Source organism: Empidonax traillii, unplaced genomic scaffold, assembly GCF_003031625.1.
Source record: "Empidonax traillii isolate 1590-97213 ecotype Southwest subspecies unplaced genomic scaffold, ASM303162v1 scaffold561:size787514, whole genome shotgun sequence".
Lineage (NCBI taxonomy): Eukaryota > Metazoa > Chordata > Aves > Passeriformes > Tyrannidae > Empidonax > Empidonax traillii.
In genome coordinates, this window is record NW_020955754.1 from 276,038 (window position 1) to 294,949 (window position 18,912).

At 49.9% G+C, this 18,912-nt stretch overlaps 1 protein-coding gene across 9 annotated transcripts; it reads left to right on the forward strand.

Annotated features, from left to right (window-relative positions):
• Positions 1-240: 240 nt before the first annotated feature.
• MSANTD2 (Myb/SANT DNA binding domain containing 2) lies at positions 241-18,721 on the forward strand. Of its 9 annotated transcripts, XM_027897798.1 has the most exons (7): positions 7,028-7,905; positions 7,981-8,027; positions 8,133-9,470; positions 10,043-10,088; positions 10,702-10,960; positions 12,655-12,715; positions 17,759-18,721. In XM_027897798.1, exons 4-7 carry the CDS (start codon positions 10,077-10,079, stop codon positions 18,609-18,611), a joined length of 1,185 nt encoding a protein of 394 aa, XP_027753599.1. In that variant the 5' UTR covers positions 7,028-7,905; positions 7,981-8,027; positions 8,133-9,470; positions 10,043-10,076; the 3' UTR covers positions 18,612-18,721. The 9 variants fall into 9 exon arrangements, with proteins under 9 accessions (XP_027753596.1, XP_027753604.1, XP_027753603.1 ...); XM_027897800.1 differs by having other exon boundaries at positions 7,028-8,426; positions 9,388-9,470; XM_027897801.1 differs by having other exon boundaries at positions 7,028-8,027; positions 9,341-9,470.
• Positions 18,722-18,912: the final 191 nt, after the last annotated feature.

The window sequence follows — 18,912 nt, forward strand, 5'->3', positions numbered from 1 at the left end:
CTCAACCCCGCCCGCTTCCAAACAGGCCCCGCCCAACAATACCACGCCCCTTGACCGCGCCCATAACAAACAACGCCCCTCTAATTTCCATGACCACGCCCCAAAACACAACCCCGCCCATTCCCCGCCCCTTCGCATTTCGCCACGCCCCCTCCCTGATCCGGCCACGCCCCCAGCCCTGCGCTGCCGGAAGCACCGCCCCTCAGGGGCGCGTCACTTCCGCCCGCTCGGTGCGCACCCCCATCATGGCGGCGCCCTGCGGCTCCTCGCAGCTCCCGCCGGCCGAGCCGCCGCTCCGCGTCCCCAAGATGGAGGTGCTGTCCCCGGGCTCGCCGGGCGCGCTCAGCGACGGCAACCCCAGCCTATCTGACCCCTCCACACCCAGCGGCGCCTCCCCCCTGGGCGCGGGGCCGGCGGCCGGCGGGGCCGCGCTGGGCGCCCGCGGCGGGGCCTCGCCCTCCGTCTCCTTCTCGCCGGGCGGCGCCGCCGCTGCGGCCGCGGCCGCCGCCTGCCGCGGCATGTCCTGGACGCCGGCGGAGACCAACGCGTTGATCGCCGTGTGGGGCAACGAGCGGCTGGTGGAGGCGCGGTACCAGCAGCTGGAGGGCGCGGGCACCGTGTTCGGCAGCAAAGCGCCCGGGCCCGCTATGTACGAGCGCGTCTCCCGCGCCCTGGCCGAGCTGGGCTACGAGCGCACCCCGTCCCAGTGCCGGGAGCGCATCAAGGTACCCGGGGGGCGCGGCCCGGCAGGGGAGGGGCGGGCCGAGGGTCCCTGGGCTCGGCCCCGCCGCGGGTGGGTGAGCTCTGGGGTCACCCCCCCAAGGGATCGTCCCTCAGGGGCTCCCCCGGGAGAGGGGTTTTTCTGAGCATCCTTTGGCCCTGGTGTGGGGCACCATGTCCCCAGGGCTTAGCCCAGCCCTTGGCCCTGAGTATGGAGCGCTGCGTCGTGGCAGCTCCATCCCGTCGGGATCTTTCCCGTATCATCCTTTGGTGTCGGGTGTGGGCATTCTCTGGCCCTGGCTTTGGGGGCACCGTGCCCCCGGGGCTCAGCGCTTTGGGGTCTCTCCGTGCTGCAGTTTTCCCGAGTGTCCTCTGGGCCTGGCACGGGTGTCCCCAGGGCTCCACCCAGCCCAGCCCAGCCCTGCCCCTGGGTGCAGGGCACCACACCCCCTGCCTCAGCTGCCTGGCTCCCTGCAGGTCCTGGCTGGCAACTCCTTGGTGCCACATCCCCCGGGTTCACCCCCTGCACCTGCAGTCTCCAGCGGCACTCCTGAGACCTGGGCACTGGGTTCAGCCCCGCAGTTCCTCCAGCATGGGTGGGCTGTGGCAGCAATCCCTGCTCCTGAGCAGGGAGGGATAAACTGTCCTAGTCATTCGTGTCCCCCCTCACGGGAACAGCCACAGTAGGACCCTCCCCCTGTTTTTTTGGGGCAGCCCTGGGTCCCCTCCTTTGGCCCTGAGTGTGGTGGGCACCGTCGTTGACTCTGTCCCCTTACGTGTCCCCCAGCATCTTCTGTCCATGAGGGGCTGGCACTGGCTGCTCCCTGAGGCCTCCTGGAGAAAAAGGAGCTCCCAGTTCCTCCAGTAAGGAGGGGTGGCTTGGGCTCTGGTTGCTTCTGCACTCCTGGTTCCCTCCTTTGCTTTGGAGTTGCTTTACAGGGACCAAAGGCTTCCCCAGCTCTCCTGGGGCATGCTGAGTCTTCACAGACCCTTTGAGTGATTGATAAACGGCCCCCTGGGCTGCGTTTGGCAGAGGGATCTTTCCAGTTCCATCATTCCCTGGGGAAAGAGGGGCTGGGTTTGGTGCCCCATTTGGGAGCAGCCACATCCTGCTCCTTCAGAGAGAAGAATCGTGGATGTGGGGGTCGATGTGGGGAGGGTTTGAGTTTGTAAACATGGATGATGTTTGGGAGGATGAATTAAACTCTCTGAGCTCCCTGTGGCTTTTATTTCCCCTTTCCTGACTCGGGAGGCTCCTGCAGCCACCTCAAAATGCCAGTGGATTGAAAAAGTAATGGGTTGTAATTGCTGGGGCTCAGTAGAGCCCATTGTTTCTCCTTTCCTTTTCCCATCTCTTAAATATCCCTGTGCCAGCCCAGGTGGGCTGGGACTCTCCAGATGTGTCCACTCAGGCTGCCTTTGGTTGGCAAAATACATGGAATAAGGGGTACTGCAGCATCAGGAATGCCCGGAGTGTAAGTGAGAGATCCCCCCTGTTAATTAGAACAGCCTGTCCCTGGAAGCAGATGCTCAAACCAAACCCCCTTCCTATAGAAGCTTTGGTTTCCCGGTGTGTTCTCCTTGTGTCCATGTGTTTGCTGCTCAGGGATCTGTTTCCCTCAAACACAACCAGATATTTTTGGAGAGGAATGTTGCTGCACTGCTGACCGTCTCGGAGTGCCTCATTTTCTTGGCGCCTTTCAAGGTGCACGACGGCAAAGTTCCCTGGTGTGGTTTGGCTTTGCCTGACGGTTTTGGGCTGTGGTGGCATTCAATGCATCATCTGTCAGGGACAGAGCTCTGCCCCAGTTTTGGTCCCAGCATTAATGCTCGAGGGGATGCTGAGCAGGTTGTGAGGAGACGTCTCGTTGTTAGGACAGCCCAGACCCGGCTGTTTGGGTTTGGACAGCGCTGTTGGATGGAGCTGGTTGTGGCTGCCCTGGGGCTGGAGCAAGTGTTTGGGTGACTCCCATCAGCTGGAGCTCCTTGCAGCCAAGGATTCTCCCCTATTCCTTTCAAAAGTGAGGCTTAATCATGTCTTTGCCCCTGAAATGTTCCAGCTTGAAAGAAACCACTGGTCAAACAGAGTGAAAGGGCACCGGGTGATGTTTATCACCAGGAGCAGCTCTTGGCAGACCTGTTGGATGTTTGTAGACCACAGGATGTCAGGGTGGGCTCTTCTTCAACACCGTGATGCCTGGCTGGGAGTTATCTGTGCTCCATCCCTTCCTTATCCGTAGTGTTCCATATTTCCATTATTTTATGGGATACTTAATGCCCGTTAGGGAATGGCAGCGTGAGGCTTTGCTGCTGGATTGTAAATGTAAATGGTGCTTCAGACATACCTTGTTCAACTGATATTATAAATGTGTTTTAGATAAGGGCTTGACACTGGGTTGCTTTGGGATACCTGCCTTCCCTGGCCACAGTCTTGAGGACCAAGTTGAGCTGGAAAGGAACAAGTCAGCTTGGAAGCAGAGAGTTTTCCAGTTGTATGGCGTGGATGGGTTCCCTCCTAATTCAAACAGGGTGAGCAGGAAGGTCCTACTGCAGATTTTAACCCATCCCTCACCATCTGCATGTGTTTCTCTGCACTTCAGCAGCTGGAATGAGGCTGCTGTTGGATTGGAGCTGCTCTGGAAGGGTCTGTTTCAAATTTAGGGATTCACATGTAACCGTTCCAGCAGCTTTTCCTTTGGAAAGAGAGCTTGACTGCGGCTTGCTGGCTCCGAGGTCGGTGGCTTGGTGAGCTGAGCAATCAGGAGCCACAGGAGAGGTGAAACATCTTGATTTCTGCCTGTTGCATTCCCAGAAAAGCTGTCCTGTGCACCACAGTTCCGTGTCACGCTGTATCCTTAATCCTTGCTTGTTCAGCGGCAGCTCTGACTGTCCCTGTGACAGGGAGCCGGTGCTGAGGAGCCATTCACAAGTGCCTTTCATCCAGCCCTCCTCCTATTCCCTGTGTTCCTCAACAAGGATTTAGCCTGCTTTGTCTGTGCTGAAGTTCATCACCTCCCTGCAGCAGTCCTGTAGTTTTCAAGTTTGACCTTTGTGCCAGGGTTTTCAGGCAGGTGATGGAATATTTGGCCAAACCCTTCCCATCCTTGCCAGGATCCTGCACCTGACAGTGCCATTTCAGCCAGGCACAGGCAGCAGGAGATTCACTGGGAGCTTAACTATGAGAAAATGAGCTCAGGTGAGCTCAGGTGTTGCAGTTGGAGCTGCACAAGGGGCGTTTTCAGGCAATAAAGACTTGTTTTGTTTTAAAGGAGTGTTCTTGAAAGAACGGTTGTTTTCTCAGAACCGGATTTTAGGCAATTTTTTAAACCCTTGGAAGGATTTCTGCTTCTGTTGCTCCCATCTCCACAGAATCAGAGACTCGCCCTCTCGATGGCACTTTGCTTAGCTGAGATGGGAAGGCGTTCCAGGGCTGGAAGTCCTCTGGCTGTGGGCACAGCTGGAAAGCCTTTCCTGAGCAAAGACAAATCCCTTCTTAAAAGTTGCCATTAAAACTAATTCGGGAGCATTTTCAACACGTCGTTCCTTCAGCCACTGCGGAAATGCGAGTTCTGCTTTTGTTTTGCCTTTCCCAGAGTCGATGCCAAGCCATTGATTCAAAGAGAAGCAGCTCCAGCATCTTAACTGCCAGCTGCAGGAATTTCCAAGTCTTGCTGCCTATCCCACTTGCCCAGTTGTTGGATTTTCCGTACCTCGAAGAGGCTGGTTCGGCGCTCGGAAAGAGGAGCTGGGACTGCCACGAGCCCCCATGAAACGGGAGGGATGGAAAAAAATGACACCTGAGTAGCGGGGAAGGAATGACAAATTACGCCTGACTGTCAGCTCTTGGTGTTTCTTGCTTTAAGCAGCGTGTGAAGTGGTGATGGCAGGGCTCGTTTGTAGCAGGGCTGTGGTTTTAGATGCTTTACGATGCAAACTTGTCTGTTTGTAAATCTTGCATGAAGTAATTTTTAAGGCAGGAAAAGCTGCTTTAATGAGGCTGTCTCAGAAGCAACACTTGCTGTGATCTTGTATGACCTGCTGCACGTTACAGGAGGTTGGATTTCACCCGGAATCCCATCCTTGGGTCCGATAGGGTCAAGTGGAGCTGCTGTCTCCTAATTTGAAGATCTCAACTGGTGGAGCATTGGTGTGTTTTGTAGCAACCAGCCAACCATCCACCTTCAAAGCAGCTGTGCCTTTGATTTGAGCCTACAAGGAAGATGGAAAGGGCCTTTTTCCAAGGCGTATAGTATCAGGACAAGGGGGGATGGCTCCACACTGCCAGAAAGTAGGGTTAGATTGTATATTAAGAAAAAACTCTCCCTGGTGAGGCCCTGGCACAGGTTGCCCAGAGCAACTGTGGCTGCTCCGTCCCTGGAAGTGTCCAAGACCAGGTTGGATGGGAGTTGGAGCAACCTGGTGTAGTGGAAGGTGTCCCTGCCCAGGGCAAGGGGTTGCAATGAGATGGACTTTAAGGTTCCTTCGAATCCAACCCATTCCGTGGTTCTATTTCTTGTGGATGTGGTTTGTCTTCCTCTTGAGTTTCTCTCGGTCCCAGCTGCCTGTCACAGCAGCTCCCTGGCTACAACATGTGCAGGTGTTTAAGTTACCTTTGGTTCTTTCTTTGGCTTAGATACATTCAGATGCACTGGGTTTTCCAGGCTGGGTTGTTTCTTATCATCCCTTCAATCCTTTCCCACAGCCCCCGTAGGTGAGAGCAACTTTCTGTTGACATTTATAGCCAGGAAAAAGAAACTCTTCAGTGACAAAGAGCAGATCTAGTTGTTTTACTCCTTTGTGGGGCTGTGGCAGAGGGGGATCTCTGGGAGATCCCAGTCATCTGGAGCAAACCCTCTTGGATCTGCTCTCTTCAGCTGGGCTGTTTGCAGAGCACTATTATGCCTGTAATAATCTGGCTCAAACTACACAGGCAGGGCTAGTACCTTTACAATCCAGTGGCTTGTGTAGCCATGTTGTGTGTCTGTAATAGTTTGGTCTGGTTGTTCTGGTATACCTGGGTCATCCACTGCTCGTTCCATGGGTGCAGAGTGATTCCCTGAGGAAGCTGGGAGCGAGCTGGTAGATTTATCTTGTTGAGACAGAAACAGTTGATGGTCAGGAAATCATTGCAGAAGGACAAATTCGCTAAGTTTGAGCATTAAATCTCATTTTTGAGATTTTTGAACATTAGATTCTGGATTGGGCACACACAGTTTTTTCTTGTCGTGCTCTTTGACTATGGAGGACTTGGGAAGGTGTTAAGAATCCTCCTGATTTTTGCATACAGCTTCAAGCACTGGCATTCCTGGTTATTTCCTTCCTGCTGAGTGTATAATTTGGGGCCAAGCAAATGATGCTTTCTGGACTGCTGTGGTCTCACCTGTTACTACCCCTTGACCACTGGTCCTGGTGAACACTGGGGTTCAAGCACTCTTTGTCAAGGTTTTCAGCCTTCTGAATTACAGGAGGCATTTTCCCCGTGGTGCTGCCCATGTTGATGCTTTCAGCCACTTGGCTGAAGCTTGTTTTGGAGAGGAGCATTTTCCCTCTCACCCGTGAAATGGTTTGTGCTGCTCTTCCTCTTCTGGACGGGCTTATGGCCTCGCTCCATTCGTTTGAGAGCAAGGACCAGCAAGGATCTGAGTCTGTGGTCTCCCATGGATTGCACAGGTTTGACCTCTTGAGTACATCTCAGACCCCTTTTGATCCAGGCTACTGCAGTTTTGGGATTTCCATAAAAATCTGGTTTTGTGGGTGGTGTAAAGATGCTTGTCCTGATCACAATGGATGCATGAAACTTCAGGTTTGATTTTAGGAACGAGCTTGTTTGCAAAGGCAAGATAACTTACTCAGGTGTGGCCTTCATCGCTCCACAGGAAGCGTTTGAACAGGTTCTGCCAGGAGCAGGCTGAACCTTACTCAGGCATCTGATGCATTTAGGCTGGAAAAGGTTCTTTCCCATCACTTTTGCTTTTCTGTCCCAGAGCCAAATCCCTCAGGAAGTGCCTGTGTGTTCAGGTATGTGGGGATACAACTGAGGCCTCGCTCTGTGGTGCAGAGCATGGTTTGCTGTGAGGGCAGATGTGCAGCCAGCTGTGGGGCTGGAGCCTTTGCAGACAGGGCTGCAGCAGCTCCTGTGGGAGCTCTCAGGGGGCTGTGTTTGTGCAGGGCCCTCGTGTTCTGCAGAGGAGCATTCCAGCTTGGTTCCTCGTGCTGGAGGTGTGTCGAGACTGTCAGCTCTCTGACTTGAGAGTTTGAGGTTCTGCTGTTCCCCCTTTATTCTGGATAAATCACAGGAACGGGGCTTCTTGTGGTGATACCCAGTGTAAGCCTTGTGTTCTCCTGCCTTGCACACAGCTTTTAACCTGAAAGCTCTTGAGCTGGAGCTATCAGACTGCTGTCTCCAGTTCTGTTTCCTTCTGCTCCTGGGAACTCAGGAATGGAGACTTCCAAGACCTTCCACTGTCCCCTACAACCACTCCATGCTTCAAAGGCCGTTTCTTTTGTCCCAGTGTAGTTTCATCTCGTTTTGCCTGTGAATATCCTGGCATGATGAGGGAGGGAGCTGTTTGATACTGTTGTTCTTATTTTGGGATATAGAGCTGAGAGCTCCTCTCTCCCATTAAGTAAAGGAGCATCTTCAGAGCTGAGTGTTTTGCTGAGTGGTGCTCAAGGCCATAGGGACCCCTTTAGGCTGCTGTTACTTAATCAGCTTAAAGAGACGATTGTGGACACAGCCACAGGCCACCAAATTGCTCTGTAGAGCCTGTAGTGTCTCCCTGAGTAAGAACATGTCTCAGATCAGGGATCTGGAGTTCCTTGTGTTAGACAACCTCAGGTTATGTATAAAAAGCTCACTGTGGTGTGGTTCTCCCTCATTTTTTGCTGGAAGGAGGACTGTGATGTCAACCTTCCTAAAGTCACTCCCTAAGGCTTCTCTGATCCTCATCCTGCAGTTCCTGCAGAGGTCCAGGTTCTCCGGTGGCTTCACTCGTAGAGATGAGGACTCGTGTGTTAGAAATGGTGAGAAAATCCACGTTGAGCTTCGTGACTGTCTCCTCCTTTGATTTTCCTAACTGTAAATTAAGTGGGGATAATCTGTCTTCGTGTTGCAGGCAGTGTTGCAGAACAATGAGCAAAAGCCTCGATCTCTTCCAGTCTGGGCAGTCACTGGGCAGTGATCAGGTCTGTTTTCGGTTACTTGTCCTAAATTTCCTGGTTTCCTGTGTATCTGTATCAATCTGTGTGTGTGCACTTTAGGAACCACGGAGCAGGAGTTGAGCTGGACACCAGGAGGAGTAGAGGAGGTGCGTAAGAAAAACCTAGATCCTGGAGATCAGAATGACCTGCTGGGAGAAAGCTTAAGGGCTAAAAAAATCTTCAGGTTTCCCAAAGTCTGAGCAATTATTTAGGTCTTACCAGAGTCTCTGAAGAAGAGAAGGCTGTGGGCTTACATGAAACGAGGCTGACCTGTGGTGTTGGGAGGGAACATCACAAAAACTAGAAGGGACTGCCCATTGGAGACACTGGGGAGAACCTCTAAGAAGAAGGAGCTAGCAAGAATCTCGATTGTCCAGCAAACAAGACCAGGGAGCCACCAGCTGCTTGGCCACAGGCCTTTTGGTGCTTTGGAAAGCCCCAAATTTGAGATTATCTCCCTCAAATTTTAGGTTATCTACTGGCAGAAGCAGAGGTAACACACCCAGGTGAGCATCTAGGCAGTATCCCCAGAAACACTCTTGACCTGCAGGAGTAATCAGCAGTGACATTATTGCTCATTTAGTTTTGTCCCCCTTTCTGCTTTACTCCCTTTAGTTATTCCCCTAGTCTTCATTGACTTGCTGCTAAATTATTTTCATAGTAAAATAAGCCAGTTTGCAGCCTGACTGAAATAATTAATTACTACTGGGCTACAACCCAGTGTGAGATCCTCCATAGCCCCATTGGTGTTTGAAGCACAGGCTGAAAATAGAGTGTGAAAATAGAGTGGCTGTGGGTGTCTAGTGTTCCCAGAGGGCTTGGCCAGGAGTAGGGATGTTTTGGAGACAGTTTGTGTCGCTTAAAGGCTGCTAATAAATGCAGCTAGAGGCTCTAAATCTGTGTTTAACTCTGGTGGATAAGCCAGGGCAGATGCAAGAACTGGGATTTGGGAAATATATTTTTAAGAAGGTCTGACTTGGGGTGGATTTTAGAAAGAGGCTGTGAGTGAAACAAGAGTTTGCTCTTATCGCTCGGGCAGTTTGAGATACCACTTGGTGAGATTTGAGCTGAAAGGAGAGAAATTGGAGCGAGGAAGCTGAATTTTAACAAGCAAATGTAGCTGTACCCCCAGCTGAGGGAACCCACTTTGCACCTGGTGGGTGCTGACAGGTTTCAAGGCCAGGTTTTGGTTCCAGGTTGCTGTAGCCAGTTGTTTTTCCTCCAGCTCACAGACAGAAGCCTAAAGTGTGCTGGTGTCCATCCAAAGAGGATCTGTCTGTTTATCCTGAGGTAGCAAAGGTAAAATTGTGAAAGGTTCCACCTTAAACCACCATAAGCCACTGGTGCCTGTTGCTGCCTGTGTGTTTATATGGGTCAGTTTTTATTTTGTGTTAATTTTGTGTGTTTTTATTTAAAACAGCAGGGTAATACTGACTTGCTGCTTAGCAGTTTTGCTTCTGCTCCTAGGGCTCTGAATCTCAGGAGGAAACTGGTTAGAAATGTACCCCTTTCCTGCTGATGCTGTTAAACCAGCATATGAGGAGCATTAGGTAGGTTCTAGCTTTCTGGAGTCATAAAAGTTCCTTTTTGGGGAATGAAACAAGTGTTTTTTGTAATGATGTGTCTGTTACAGTCCTCCTCCAGAAAGCAACAGTGTCTCTTGAATTCTAGAGGCAGCTTTGCCATTCAGGTTAGAACCCCAACAATCTAATAAATTCAACTTAAAAAAAAAATTAATATTTTCTAGCACTTTGCCAATCCAAAACCCATCAAGTTCCAGCAAACCTGGGGCCTTTCAAAAGTTGAGCAGTATTAGAATTAAAACCACATCGAGACCTGCGTATTAAGCTTTAGTTTTCTTTACCCCCAAATAGTTGTATGTTGCTCAGAATTAGGGGGAAAGGGCGGCTGGAACTTGTGGAGCAGCTCAGCTGTTGGTGTGGGATGTCAAAGGGCTCACCAAAGGTAGAGGAGCCTTTTGCATCTGTGTGGGAGGTTTGACCCCAGCACTGTTTGAGAGGCTGCTCAGACCATGCCACCTCAGTGCTGTTTCTTACTTAATGCTTGATATGGAAGTCTGGGAATTGGGAGCATTATTGATTTGACCTCTTTTAAATTTCAGCAGCTTCACAAGAGACAGAGTGAGTTAGTAAGGAATGCAAAAATGTGTAAGTAATATATATTTTTCTAGCTGAAAAGCTTAGGCATATCCATTTTGTACCTTGTGTCTTCTTACCAGAGTGAGGAAGGTTGAACTGTCTTTGCTTTGGGGGAAATCTTTCTCTTTTCCTTTCTCTCTCCTCCCTGCTTCTCCCTCTCCAAGCTGTGGGCACAACACCAGCTCTGCTTTCTCCTCCCTGTAGTAGGTGTGCATTTTCCTGGCTGGTTGGTGTCTCTGACTGGGGGGCTCTTGGTATTTTGATTTATTTTATTTTTTTCCCTGCGTCCATAGCAGATCTGGGGATTTTATATTTTATTTTTTTTTAATAAGTGGGAAAGACAATAAATCAACCATGTTAAATCCAAGGAACCTGCAACTGCTACACAACTTGTCCTCTGTTGTGGTAACATTAATGCTAAGCGGGAACGTCGGGTACAAACGATGCTTCCTGGCAGGTGTAGAATAATTTGGGAGCGTTGCTCGTGAGTGTGGGGCAAATATGACCAGCAGAAATAACCCCCAAGCCCCTAAACTCTGCCTGGCAGCCCTGTGACTGTCTGCAGGTGCCTGTGTGGTGTCCAGCCCAGTGCCCCGTGGCTTAACCCGCTCCTCTGTGTCAGACCCTCCGCAGGTGCTACAGCCGCGTGAAGGAGCACGGCGTTGGGAAGAGGAAAAGCAGCTACACGTTTGAGCAGCTGGAGCAGGTGTTTGGGCAGGGAGGATGGGACTCCCAGCCCTGCCAGCCCGTCCTCATCAACAGCAGCGGCTTGTACCAGGAGCTGGAGTCGGATGGCAGCACGATGGAGGAGTATTCCCAGGAGGACTGGGGAAACCACAGTCAGGACCTTCACTGCTACCAGACCGGAGAGCAGGAATTGGGTAAGAAATCCCATCCTGGCACATCTCCAGTCTCGGGTTTTACCTGTGCTCGTGCCTGTCTCACACATGCTCAGTACCAACTTTCATCTCTCGGGTGTGATGTCCTCAGGGTGCTAAAACACATCCCTGGGGGAAAAGGACAGAAATCCCCCAGTCAATCAAAAGTAACACGTGGTTCTTGAAGCATTTTAGCATCAGAACTGGAGTTTGAAGAGCCTGTCAGGAGGAAAGAAGGGCTGTGTGGCCAGAAATGATGGAGGAGGTGACACCTTCCCTGTCTCTTCGTCTGCTCTCAGTTTTACTTCCCTTCATGGGAAGTAAAATTCAGTGGTAGCTGAGTGTTATCATTCAAACACCATCTGCTTAAATTGTGAATAGAGCTTCAACCTGCTGCTGGTGACACCAAGAACTGTAAAAAAATGTTACTCCTTCCTCTGTACTCTGCTATATTGAAATTAAACACATAAATACGTTTATATCCAGGTGTGTGACCTTTTTTAAATACAAAAAATAGCTAGCAAGCTCACAGTTGAGGATTGAGACCTAAACCAAACTCCTCCATGTGCTTTTCTTGCCTGAATTATTGTTGTCTCTGCATAAGAATCAGTCTATTAATTAATTTGGACATTTAGTTGTTGCTTGTGTGTTATGTTAAACAGAGCAAGGTACCACATTCCCGATGGAAAATGCTCACCAATCTGAGCAGTTCTGGGAAGAAGTGGCTTTCTTTAGGCATATTTCTCCCTCTTGAGCCACTGCTCTTATGGGTGTGTGTTCCTCCCTTGCCTGAGCACAGGAAACTTGAAGTTGATCGAATTCAATGGAGCTGCAAGTGGAGAAGGTGAATTAGATAAAGGCTTTTTACCCCCATTTGTAGGATGAAAGAGGGAGAGGAGATGCAGTCAGGTATCTGTTCCTGTCTGTGTTTGGGGGACTGGTGAGTCAGGATGCTTTGAAAGAGCCTTAAATCACGGTTTAGCGTTAACATTTTCAAGTTGGCTGTTAACTGCATTCCAGTTCCTCAGACTTCTTCCCTGGGGGATTTAAAAATCAGAAATATGTGGGAGAGAAACAGTGGGGAGAAGAGAAACGTTACAAAACGTATGTAAATGATGGCTAATTCTGTCTGGTTTGGCTTGTTTTGGTGAGTCAAAGCGGGATCTCCTGGTTTGTCACCGTTCTCGGGGACGGTTGCGTGCGCCGGGGCTGAGATGCCCTTCGTGCTCAGAAGCTGTGAGCAAAGCACTTGGCACACAGCATCTGAATGGAACACAGATGCAGTTCTGCTGCTGCTTGTCTTCAGCTGTGCCATTGGAAGCAGAATTGCCTTTTTTCTCTCTTTTCTCCTATTTTTTTTTCCTATTTCTTTAAACAATGCAGTTTGCAATTTGGTTGATTTGTGATTTAACAGCAGGGGTTGGAACCTTGTCCTTGAAAGGTTTTGCACTTGCAGAGAGAGATTCAGATCTTAACTGACAGCATCCCTTCCAAGTTAAAGAAAAACCAAATCAATTACAGAGGGTTTAGGAACTGGAACTGACTCGTGCAGAACTCCAGCAGACTGCCTGGCTTACGAAGCAACTCTAATTTTTTTTTTAATTTAATTTCAGCCTCTGGAAAATAAAATAAAAAGTAAAAAAGGCCCTAAGTACATTATCTAAAATATAATTATGTGTTGGAATTTTACCTTTCAGATGAAATGCCTACCACGAAAAGAACATTAAAGATAAAACAGGAGTCTTCAGAAGACACGCAGTAAGTAATTTATGAATGTTTTACCCTGGAATGTATTTCCCTGGGGATGTTGTGCAGGAGGGGAGGATATTTGAAACTTCTGATTATAATTATAAATACATTGTGCAAGGCTATTCATACAGTTGAGTCTGCTTTATGCATTATTCCCGTTACCTCAGAACAGCTGAAAAGCTTCACAACTCTGTTTCTCCTTGGCTTTGCCATTCAGCAAACGAAACGAGGCTTACTACATGGATGCAAGGACTTAAACCACGGATAAAATCCACAAGAAAAGCTCCCTTCCTTGGTGGGAAGGCATGCCAAAGCCTGGGAGTCTTTCATTTTAGTTTTTATGACTTTCCAGACCTTATTTGTAACCTTTTGGCTGGGTTAGTGCAGCAAACACTGGAGCGTTCTGAGTGCTTTGAGCGTGCGAATCTCCCTCGCCAACAATAACACGGAGCATTCCCAAAAATGAAAGGAATTGTGCTGGGTTTACTCCATCCAGGGCTGCTTTCTGCCAACCTTTAGGGTTGTAAAATCCCTGGGTGGTTGTGGATCCATCTGTGGGGGGAGTGAACCTTCGGGGTGTGTTCCACATGGGAGCTCCCCCACCAAGATGGCTTGTAGTGTCATCTGGAGTCAGTCTGGGGCTTTCCATGGTGGAAAACGAGCTCCTGGAGCGTAGGAGGTCACCAGCACTGGGAACAGCAGCAGAGCGTCCCTGGTGAGTCATACAACAGAGGCTTTGTACTGTAACTCCATGAAAAAAACCCTCCTAAGCTTAAAAAAACCCCAAACCGTTAAAATATGAATAAAAATAAAATAATTTAAAAAGGAAATAATAAAATAAAAATAATTAACAAGAAACTTCCATTGTAGTGCTGTAGCTTCATCAAACTTCTCACTTCAGGTGGATTTTCACTTACCCAAAGGTGACTTTTTTCTTCACATGGAGCAAATTCAGTTTAGCAACTCAGGGACAACCTGGAGAAGGTAACATTTTTCAGTATAAATGTTGTTATTGAGCAGTTTCTTGGTGCTGTTCTGTTATGCAGCCTTTAGGGAGCTGCATAGCAAAAGAATCCTGAATTTTCTGAGGTGAAGGCTTGGACTACCTGAATTTTCTCTTCCAAGTTCTGTACATGGACAGCTGGACTAGGTTTTGATAAATCAGACCTTTTCACGGTTTTATGGTCATTTTTCCCCCCAAATTCCCCCTAAAGTACACTGGAGTCTCTGAACTCTGGGACATTTTGTGGAGTGTGACAGTCCTACGTGCTCAGTGGAAGCACAAAGCATCTTCCAACACACAGATTTGCTGAAAGCTGATTTTCTTCTTGTCTGTGAGGGGAAGGAACTTCTAGACTCTGACTTCATAGGTTAAAAGCAGTCAGGAGTAGTAGGGCTGATACAAAGATAAGATGGGTATTTATTTGTTATCTTCAAAAAATAGATTTGCATCTAAAAGTCCCAGAAGATTAATAGTTGCCTAACTTTTTACCTCTTTGTGTACATTTTAAAATGTAGATAACTTAGTTCAAAGTCGGGGCACTTTGGTTCATCTGCAGTCTTGGTCAAGTGCAGATTTTCAGCAGAAATAATCTCCATAAAATTGTTCAAATTATTTGATGAACTTTGTGCTATGCTTTTGGACAGGGAGAATCAGAATCCCAGAATGGTTTGGGTTGGAAGGGACCATAAAGCTCATCCAGTTCCACCCCCTGCCATGGGCAGGGACACCTTCCCCTATCTCAGGTTGCTCCAAGCCCCGTCCAACCTGACCTTGGACACTTCCAGGGATGGGGCAGCCACAGCTTCTCTGGGCATCCTGTGCCAGGGCCTGCCCACCCTCACAGGGAACAATTTTTTCCCAATATCCCATCTCACCCTGCCCTCTGGCAGTGGGAAGCCATTCCCTGTGTCCTGTCCCTCCATCGCTTGTCCCCAGTTTCTCTCCAGCTCTCCTGGAGCCCCTTTAGGCACTGGAAGGTGCTCGCAGGTCTCCCAGAAACCTTCTCATCTCCAGGTGAACACTCCCAGCCTGGAGAAGAGAAGGCTCCAGGGAGACCTCAGAGCCCCTTCTGATGCCTAAAGGGGCTCCAGGAGAGCTGGAGAGGGACTGGGGACAAGGGATGGAGGGACAGGACAAGGGGGAATGGGCTGGGTTAGATGGGATGTTGGGAAGGAATCCTTCCCTGTGAGGGTGGGCAGGCCCTGGCACAGGTTGCCCAGAGAAGCTGTGGCTGCCCCTGGATCCCTGGAAGTGTCCAAGGCCAGGATGGACGGGGCTTAGAGCAAACAGGGCTAGTGGAAGGTGTCCTGACCCGTGACAGGGATTTGGAATGAGATGAGCTTTAAGGTCCCTTCCAACCCAAACTGTTCCATGAGTCTGTGACATACGAGGAGTTCCCATCTTCCCAGTGTCACCTTATTTTTGGGGGTGTAGGAAGCAAAGGGCAACAGGTATCCCATGTCCACATCCCGTGCTCCATCAAGATGCTCCTTCCCTGCAATAGCTCTGCTGTTGCCTCCCCTTGGCACACTGCTGCCTCCAAATAAACTGCTTTGAAAAGTGAAAGGCTACCTCGAGACTGCTCCTCTGTTTTGAGTTGATTTGAGGAGCAGTTTGATTCACTGCAGGCACTGGGAGGATGAACTAGAAAAAGCTCGTGGAACTTCACTGACAGCAGCTGTTCTGACCCCTTTGAAGTCTGCTTGGTTTGGAAACAGCGCCTTGGAACAAACTTGCACTGGTTCTTGTCTCCAGTCTTTCCTGATTTGAATTGCAGAAGCTTCCAAGGAGGAAGAAATGCAGATCCCAGACTCCAGCAGGGAGGTGGTGGTGGTTTGAGGACAGGGGAAAATCCAGCTCTAGGGCACCTTCTGCAGCTGACAAGTGAGATTGTCCTGAGACACGCAACAGGGTAAACCCTCTGCTCTGTTCCTGTTTTTATCTTGAAAAGTGAATAACATTAGCAATATAAATAAAACAAATACATAAATGCATATTAAATAAGTAATTTTAAATAGTTCAATGAATGGCAATTAAATTTTAATTAATTATAAATAAATAAATAAGTCTTACTGCTCATGATACCTCTGCTTGGCATGGGGGTCCTGGGTAGAGCCTGGGAATGGGAAGCTCAGCTGAGCTGTTGAGTCCCAGCATAAGGGAGGAGATGCTATAACTGAAAGGCAAAACTCCTTAAAATTCCTCTTTCCTTGTTTTCCTCTGTGCTGGAAGTGAAGAGTTCCCTGTGGAAAGCCCTTCTCTGCTGCCAGAGATCCCCTCTTGTGGAAAGGCTCCTGTTCCTCACAGGAGCAGTCGGAGTGACTAATGCACCCGAGCTCCAGCTCTGGATTGTGCCGAGCTAAACTGAATATATTTATAGTGCAATTAATAAAGGTGGGGGCTTTGCTTTCGGTTCCTCGCTCTGTTCCTCCACTGTTGAATGAAAACCTGCCCACGCCGCGCTCTCCTGGCTCTGCCTGGGATGGGGATCCGTGTGCAACTGGAGCTCAGCTGCCGCTGGGAGCCGAGCGCGCGTGCCAGCGGTGAGACCGCGCTGGGCCCCGGCACTGCCCTGGGCCCTGGTCTGTCCCGTCCCCCTGTGCACAGAGGGTGAACTTGCACTTCCAAAAGACACTTTTCAAGCGTGATAAAGCAGCAGGGGAGCTTCAAATCAGTGTTGCCGCAGTGTATGTGTGTAAATGGAAGTGGATTTGGGGTGAGCACATGTTCTCCTTGCCTGGGATTTCTCTCTGTTGCTGCCGGGCAGTAGAACTGATTCCTCAGGAATAACTTGCAGTAAGAAACAGGATTTTGGCAGCAATGGAACAGACATTTTTAAGAATCCCTGGCCCAAACATGGCTCTGCTGGCCCAGCCTGTCCCTCCTGTGTTCTCCAGAAACTCGGTTACACTCCAGTCATGGCAGAGATGCGCTTCCCAAAACGTCTTTTAAGGTCTATCCAGGGATCTTCTGGCATGGTTGGTGCTGCAAGATCTTGAGGAACCCCCAGGGGGGAGGGAAGTTTCTGCCCCACAGAAGAAAAGCACTGTTGCCTGGTACAGTTTGTACTCATGGTGGGGTTTGGGAGGAGAAAATGTCCTCTTGGGAATGTGGTGACCCCCCAGTTCAGGTTTCCAGACGTGGCACAATGGATAAAAGGAAGGAGACTTGCATGGAAGGAGCTTTTACATCCTGTTTGTTGGACCAAGAGAGGTTTCTTCGATAGCAAATGAGTTGCATTATCTTCCTACACCTTTGATCATAGGACAGTAACTCCTCAGATTAGGAGTTCTCCCTGCCAGATAATCACACCCCAATGGTCTCGTTCATCCCAGAGGAAACTGCTCCAACTCTCCATGGGTGCACATGGATGCTCTGTCCTGATGTCAACCACTCCATGGAACCTCACTACTGGGAGTGCAAATAGCTCTTTGGGAGCAGGGGGATTTTTTTATTGCCTATCTGGAGGAATTCCCCTGTTCAATCCACAGGATCCAGAATGTGTCTGGGTGTATCTTCTACTCCAGGGTGTTGGTCACTTGAGCCGTGTTTCCATGCCAGCACTGGAACTGAGACCTTTGAAGCAACTTGATGTTTCCATTGGAGTTTTTACTGTTAATAGTTCTGTTTGCTGGCATTACTTTTGGGATAACAGTGAGGTGGAAACCTTTGGAGTGACAGTTGTAAATTGGGGTGCAGCACATGGACCACATGCCAATAGAAACCCGTGGCTGTAAAGAATGACCCAGTAGTTAAGTGTGGCTTTATTCAACAATGCCAGACACCTGTTTCCTTGGAGTTTCTTTGATACTGTGAGGAGTTTGGGTTGGGTTTGTTTAGATTTTGCCGAGATTAATTAAAAAAATTCCCCAAACCCATCATGGGGTTAGTTTCAGTCCATAAACTCCCCCAGCATTATTTATTGTAATAATAAAAATGAGCCGAGAAAGCTAATGGGGGTTAATGTTTTCTGAAGGTCTGTGTTTTTGCCAGGATGATTTTCCAGCTCTGACGCCTTTGTCCTTCTCTCCCTCTTCCTTAATTTCCAGGAAGCGTGACGTCATGCAGAACATTATGCAAATCTTGGAGTCGGTCCAGTTGAAGTGGGAGCTGTTTCAGAGCTGGACGGACTTCTCCAGGCTCCATCTTTCTAACAAACTGGCCATTTTTGGCATCGGGTACAACACCCGCTGGAAGGAGGATATCCGTTACCACTACGCGGAGATCAGCTCGCAGGTCCCTCTCGGCAAGCGGCTCCGGGAATATTTCAACTCGGAAAAACCAGAGGGTCGGGTGATCATGACCCGAGTGCAGAAAATGAACTGGAAAAACGTCTACTACAAATTCCTGGAGATCACCATCAGCGAAGCCAGGTGCTTGGAGCTGCACATGGAGATCGACTGGATTCCCATCGCTCACTCCAAACCCACCGGGGGGAACGTGGTGCAGTATTTGTTGCCAGGAGGGATCCCCAAAAGCCCTGGCCTGTACGCCATCGGATACGAGGAGTGCCACGAGAAACCCCCCTCCCCGCTGGCCGAGCACCGGGCGCCCGACCCCGGCAATGAGACTCCAGGGGAGCTGGAGGTGCCCTCTCCACAAGCCTCCCTCCAGGTGGATATGGAATCCGCCCGGATTATCTATTGTTACCTTGGCATCGCTGAGGTCCGGACTCTGCAGCAGTGCCTGTTTTTACACTTCCAGGCAAACACCAAAACCTTCAGCAAAGATTGGGTCGGGATCAACGCCTTTTTATCTCAGAACTGCGTCGTAGAGCCCGGCGTCTCGCCCAAATCCATCTACATCAAATTTGTGGAAGTGGAGAGGGATTTTCTGTCCGCCGGCTCTTTGGTAGAGTGCCTGGAAAAAGCCATCGGGTACCCCTTAAAATTTAACAACTGAGTCTCGTCCTTCATAAGGATCAGGGCTTTTCCGCCCCATTTTCCATCTCACTCGGATCCTGTCCGTTCACAGCCGGCGCGTCGGACTTTCCCGCGTGTTGGGATGCGCGGAGGCTCAGGCGGCGCTTCCCACGCGGCGGGCCCGGCTCTCTCCGCGCCCGCCATTCCCGCTGGAGCGGCGCGGCGAGGGGGAGCCCCCGGCCCGTGAGACGACGGTCGGTACATTCCACACGGGACGAGCTCGTGCACGCGGCGTTTTCATACGGAAACTGGGGGTTTGGGCTTTCCTTTATTCCACGGTG

Coding starts and splice junctions, on each gene's coding strand:
- MSANTD2 (XM_027897795.1), top strand. CDS start 246: ATGGCGGCGCCCTGCGGCTCCTCGCAGCTCCCGCCGGCCGAGCCGCCG. Junction 10,961..12,654: donor GACCGGAGAGCAGGAATTGG/GTAAGAAATCCC, acceptor TTTACCTTTCAG/ATGAAATGCCTACCACGAAA. Junction 12,716..17,758: donor GAGTCTTCAGAAGACACGCA/GTAAGTAATTTA, acceptor CTTAATTTCCAG/GAAGCGTGACGTCATGCAGA.